General features: G+C 48.3%; 2 protein-coding genes across 2 annotated transcripts; one reads left to right on the plus strand and one right to left on the minus strand.

Moving 5' to 3' along the window:
* The first annotated feature begins 501 nt into the window (after window positions 1–501).
* LOC148166843 (uncharacterized) lies at window positions 502–1,143 on the plus strand. The gene has a single exon (XM_088048383.1). It carries the CDS (start codon window positions 502–504, stop codon window positions 1,141–1,143), a length of 642 nt encoding a protein of 213 aa, XP_087904509.1.
* A 2,574-nt stretch (window positions 1,144–3,717) lies between these two features.
* LOC148166844 (uncharacterized) lies at window positions 3,718–5,660 on the minus strand. The gene is made up of 3 exons (XM_088048385.1): window positions 4,923–5,660; window positions 4,773–4,877; window positions 3,718–4,701 (listed from the first exon to the last, which is right to left on the minus strand). Exons 1-3 carry the CDS (start codon window positions 5,658–5,660, stop codon window positions 3,718–3,720), a joined length of 1,827 nt encoding a protein of 608 aa, XP_087904511.1.
* Between the last annotated feature and the right edge of the window lie 285 nt (window positions 5,661–5,945).

A 5,945-nucleotide genomic window follows, 5' to 3' on the forward strand; every position in this document is an offset into this window, starting at 1 on the left:
TATAAATTTACAGATCAAGGCCGAAAAGGAGGGTGAAACAATGACTGCAAATGAGTCAACTGCACAATCTACTGAAACCTATTCAAGAGAATTAGAAGTTGCCGATATTTTATTAAACTTGTCAGAAGTGTCTACAAGAGATTTCACTAAAGCTCAATCTCCAAATGAAAAAGAATACCGAGACATTGGAACTCAAACAGATTTTACGGAAAATCAAAATGTGGGGGTTCAGGTCAATACCAACTGGGGTTCCATTTCCCAGTTCATAATCTCCGACAAAGCTTTAAACGTATTAACAGGAATTAATTCGTTCACAATTTTAAACATTTTAATTTTACTAGTTTCCAAATTCCATAAAGATAAAAGATGTAAAAGACTTTCAGTTAAGGATCGTATTATTTTAGTTTTCCTGAAGTTGAAATTGGATCTCACCTTCTCAGCGTTAAGTGTATTATTCGAAAATCTTACTAACATATAACATGCAAAAACTTATTTCACGAGATGATTGGTGTATTAAATGATATCTTGAGTACATACATTTACTTACCGTCAAGAGACAATATTTGGCAAAATATACCGCTTTGTTTTCAAGATTATCAGCGTGTTAGAATAGTTTTAGATTGCATTGAAATGTATGCACAAACACCTAAAAAACTATGCTGCAGGATAAAAATGTATTCGCATTACAAAAAGCACCACACATTAAAATTCATGACTGCGGTCACTCCTGCGGGTTTTATATGTTATATCAGTCCTTGCTATGGAGGAAGAACTTCAGATAAAGTGATTTTTGAACAGTCAAAATTAATTGAAAAACTTGAGCCTTATATGGACCAAGTAATGGTAGACAAAGGGTTTTTGATTGATAAACTTTGTGATAATTTCGGAATTACTCTTGTAAGACCTGCTTTCTTGAGAAAAAAGAAGCAGTTTAATAAAAATGAGGCGGTTGCTAACAGAAAAATCGCTGCAGCACGAGTTCATATTGAAAGAGTAAATGCGAGAATAAAAACATTCAGAATTTTCAAAAATATTTTTCCCTCTCATTTAATACCTATTATAAATGAAATTTTTTGTGTTATATGCGGTATTGTTAATTTGAGTAGTCCCATTTTAAGGAATGATCTTTTTTTAACGGAATAAATTGTGATACATTTTAAATGGCAAAATGAGTAAAAGGCAAAACTTATTTATGAAATTAAAATGTCTATTGTTTAAATATCTTTATTTATCATTGAACTTACCCTACAACATCGAACTATTTACACAGATGGTGGAACATATTTTTAAAATATTTGTCTGTTGACACTTCAATCAATTTTTTGGCAAAATCTTTTTCAAATGGTATACAAATATGCAAATAATTTTGTTCACCTGAAAAATAAATCACAAAATCGCAATAAGACACATTAAAATGCGCCATCCCAAGTTGCACTTGGGCATAATAGGAATGCCGTTGCTTTAGAGTAAGATCTGCATTTAAATATTTTAAAGTTGTGATAATTTCAACCCCACTCAGGGTTTTTCCTAGAACCATAAGAACAGTAAAACGTCATCATTATATTATCACATTTTACAACGAGTAAACTTGAGTTATTATACACCAGTGTACGCTGAATTTTACGCAGATTTCAAATCTGGGATTTAAATTCAGATACGACTGCAAATAACCGAGTTATGGCCGATCAAAGTCTCGGAAAGTTGATTGAAAATTACCCTAAAATGATGTTTTTAAAACAGTTTTTGGCCAATACCTCGTTTATTTATTAAGCAAACTCAACATATTTGGGTCTCGTTTTACGCAGAATTTCAAGCTGAATCCAAAAACATGATAATTCTTTACTATTTGCCAATAAATAACTGAGTTATGGCGGTTTGAAATTTTGGGTTGTCGCCAGAGGGTCAAATTTTCGATGGTTCGAAACAATTCAGGCTCGATATCTCGGAAACTATTTCAGATATTGAGATGCGGTTTGCGCCATTGTTTTTATCGCAACTTTTTAATGCAACTTTTCCCGAAAATTCATGACTAAAACTATGGTCAAACTTCTGATATCGATATCTTGCTTATTTTTTACAGTAAACTCAAGTCATTATACGTCACTTCGTCATTGATGGTGAACGCAGAATTTTCAATTGTTTTTACTTCCTGAAACTGACCTGACCTGACCTGACCTGACCTGACCTGACCTGACCTGACAAAACCTGAACTGACCCGACATGAGCCGATCTGACATGGGGGCGACTTCCCGCGGTCTATTCGGTCTCGCGCGGTCTATTCGGTTCCTTTGCAGTCTCCCGCGGTCTGCTCGGTCCCCTGCAGTCTCCCGTCGTCTACTCGGTCCCCTGCAGTCTGCCGGTCTACTCGGTCTGTTGCGGTTTCCCGCGGTCCACTCGGTTCCTTTGCAGTCTCTCGCGGTCTACTCGGTCTGTTGCGGTCTTCCGCGGTCTACTCGGTCTTCCGCGGTCTCCCGCAGTCAACTCGGTCATTCGCGGTCTCTCGAGGTCTACTCGGTCCCCCGCGGTCTCTCGCGGTCTACTCGGTTTCCCGCGGTCTCTTCGATCCCCCGCGGTCTCTCTTGGTCTACTCGGTCCCCCGCGGTCTATTCGGTCTCCCCCAGTCTTCCGCGGTCCACTCGGTCTCTTCCGGGTCCACTTGGTCTCCCCCGGTCTGCCGCGGTCTTCCCCGGTCTCCAGCGGTCTACTCGGTCTCCCCCGGTCTCCAGCGGTCTACTCGGTCTCCCCTGGTCTCCAGCGGTCTACTCGGTCTCCCCCGGTCTCCAGCGGTCTACTCGGTCTCTCCCGGTCTCCAGCGGTCTACTCGGTTTTGCCCGGTCTCCAGCGGTCTACTCGGTCTCGCCCGGTCTCCAGCGGTCTACTCGGTCTTCTCCGGTCTCCCCGCCGCCCCCGGTCTCCCCGCCGCCCCCGGTCTTCCCGCCGCCCCCGGTCTCCCCGCCGCCCCCGGTCTCCCCGCCGCCCCCGGTCTCCCCGCCGCCTCGATCTCCCCGCCGCCCCGGCCTTCCCGCCGCCCCGGTCTCCCCGCCGCCCCGGCCTCTCCGCCGCCCCGGCCTCTCCGCCGCCCCCGGTCTCCCTTGGTCTCTAATGGTCTACTCGGTCTTCAGCGGTCTCCAGCGGTCTACTCGGTCTCCCCCGGTTTCCCGCGGTCTACTCGGTCTCCCGCGGTCTACTCGGTCTTCCCCGACCCCGGTCTACTTGGTCTCCTTCGGTCTGCCGCGGTTTACTCGGTCCCCTGCAGTCTCTCGCGGTCCACTCGGTTCTCTGCAGTCTCCCGCGGTCCACTCGGTTCTCTGCAGTCTCCCGCGGTCTACTCGGTCTTTCGCGGTCTACTCGGTCTTTCGCGATCTCCGGCGGTCTACTTTGTCTCCCGCGATCTCCGGCGGTCTACTTTGTCTCCCGCGGTCTTCTCGGTCCCCTGGAGTCTCCCGTGGTCTACTCGTTCCCCTGCAATCTCCCGCGGTCTACTCGGTCTCGCGCGGTCTACTCGGTTCCTTGGCAGTCTCCCGCGGTCTTCAGAGGGGAAATGCCTTTACGCACCTCCCGTGCATGGTTCCACCCGCACGGGAGAGTGTGGGACTCGGTTACCCATCCAGGGACCCATACCCACTAAAACCCCTCCATTAGCTCTTTCTCCGCACTGGAACTGTTTCCACATTGCTTCAGTGCGGGAGCTCGACCCGAATGGTCCACCTTGCTGGATCAGAGCTCAACGTCCCCGTTGCCGCTCTGTTTCTGCCTTTCGTAGTGATCCTTCTGTTTTAGGATAAATTCAGCCATGTTGGAGATTAACTCCCAGTTCTCCCGCTTCCTCAACATCAGCTCGATCATGTTTCGTGGGGAGAGTTCCTCTTCCAATTTTTCTTGCGTCTTTTCACGCAGCTCCTTCCATTTCTCACACCTGAACAACGTGTGTTCAGACGAGTCTGCCTCCTTGCAAAACCAGCATTTGTCGCTGTCCAACTTACCTATTCCCTCCAGGTAGTTGGAAAAACACCCATGTCCGGTGAGCGCTTGGGTTAGGTGGTAATTCACTTCTCCCCAGTCTCTTCTCACCCACCTGATGACGTCAGGAATCAAAGTCCGCGTCCACGAACCTTTGCTTCCCTCCTTCCATCCCTCTTGCCATTTTTCCATGGTGGCTTTCCTTGCGTGGCTTCTCGTCAGCCCATCCTTCTTGTCGCAATAGTGGGCGCTCCTCTCCTCGGCCAGGAGGTCAATCGGAGGTACGCTTGCTACCACCGCGAGTGCCTCCGTCGATACTGTGCAGTACGCGCTACAGATCCGGAGCATCATCTTTCTCTGCGTCCTCTCGAGTCGCTCCTTGTACTTCTTTATCTGCCAGGCTCTCTCCCAGGCATCCTTCTTGTCGCGGTAGAGGGCGCTCCTCTCCTCGGCCAGGAGGTCAATCGGAGGTACGCTTGCTACCACCGCGAGTGCCTCCGTCGATACTGTGCAGTACGTGATACAGATCCGGAGCATCATCTTTCTCTGCGTCCTCTCGAGTCGCTCCTTGTACATCTTTATCTGCCAGGCTCTCTCCCAGGCAGGAACTGCGTAAAAGATAATTGAGTTAATCACCATCCCAATGGCCCTTCTCTTGCTCGATTTGGGTCCCTTCATATTCGGCATTAGTCTGCGAATCCTATCAGGGTCACTCCCTTCGGCATCTTTGCCTTCAGGACCCTGTCGTAGTAAATGTTCTACAATGTCGGTCCCAACACTGAACCTTGTGGAACTCCACTGTTTATTCTTACCTCTGTCTCATCTTTGAGTATTAGGTATCTGTCCTTCAGGTAGTCTCGAATCATCCTGATGAGGTATGGCGAGATTTCCAACCTTGCTAGCTGTTCAAGTATCCCCTGTCAAGGGGCTGAGTTGAAAGCATTCTTCACATCAATTTTCACGAGTGCGCAGTAGCTTCTCGTTTCCCACGTTTCACTGTTTGCTTTGTCAGCAATTTCTTGCACCTTCAAGACGGCATCCACTGTCGACTTGCCTTTACGGAATCCGTACTGGCATGGTGACAGTCCGTTCTTCTCTTCTATTTCGTCCTGCAGTCTTTGTAGGATCATCCTCTCAAGTAGCTTCCTTATTACATTTAGCATGCAAAGTGGCCTGTACTTGCTCTCCATTTGCCCGTCTTGTCCGGGTTTCCCGATCAACACCAGTCTCGCTTTTTTCCATTTGCGAGGAAAGGTTCCCTCTTCTAGGAGTCTATTAAAGACTTTCGCCACATAGCCCGGGCATTTCTCAGCTAGGGCTCTCACAACTTCCGGGGGAGCGCCGTCGGGCCCTCCCGCTTTGCCTCTCTTAATTCGGCCGGCAGCTTTGATGACCTCCTCCTCCCGGAAACTCGGGACGGTTTCCACGGTCATTTGTTGCCACACCACCTCTTCGTGTCTGGGAAACAGCAGCTCTATCTGCTGTTCCATACGTTCTCTCGTCAGCTCGATTGGCGAGCTGGGCTTCATCTTACCTGTTACGATCTTGTAACCCTTACCCCATAAGTCGTCATCCAGTTCTTGGCAGACTCGCTCCCATGCTTTGGCTTTTGACGCCGCAATCATCTTCCGAAGAGTCGCTCTTGCACTCTTGTACTTCCCGTTTTTTTCCTCATTGAGAGGGTTTCTCGCCGCTCTCATATTGCTGCGCACTGCCTGTCGTTTTGCAGCCAAACATTCTTTCCTTGCCCTTGCGATTTCAGGCGTCCACCAATAGACTGCTTTCCTGCAGTCCTTGCGACCGCCGCTTCTGCGGCACGCAGCCTCTCACACGCTTTTCGGATGATCCTGTCGCATCCCTCTAGTGTGCACGTGGTCTCGTCTTCTGTTTTACTTACCACCTCCTCCATTAGGCGTTTTCTGTTCGCCTCACTGTATCTCCAGTAGGGACTCCTCGAGGCCTTCTGGCTCCCCGGAGTCTCGCTT

This window comes from Gnatocerus cornutus, unplaced genomic scaffold (assembly GCF_029298725.1).
Source record: "Gnatocerus cornutus isolate USDA-ARS CGAHR unplaced genomic scaffold, icGnaCorn1.1 Chromosome12, whole genome shotgun sequence".
Taxonomy (NCBI): domain Eukaryota; kingdom Metazoa; phylum Arthropoda; class Insecta; order Coleoptera; family Tenebrionidae; genus Gnatocerus; species Gnatocerus cornutus.

What these genes read in the sequence shown, in the direction of transcription:
- LOC148166844 (XM_088048385.1), bottom strand. Translation starts at nt 5,660, where the DNA reads ATGAGAGCGGCGAGAAACCCTCTCAATGAGGAAAAAAACGGGAAGTAC. An exon ending in CGAGAAGCTACTGCGCACTC is followed by an intron (nt 4,878 to 4,922) that starts GTGAAAATTGAT and finishes GCCCCTTGACAG; the next exon opens with GGGATACTTGAACAGCTAGC. An exon ending in TACTCAAAGATGAGACAGAG is followed by an intron (nt 4,702 to 4,772) that starts GTAAGAATAAAC and finishes TTACTACGACAG; the next exon opens with GGTCCTGAAGGCAAAGATGC.
- LOC148166843 (XM_088048383.1), top strand. Translation starts at nt 502, where the DNA reads ATGATTGGTGTATTAAATGATATCTTGAGTACATACATTTACTTACCG.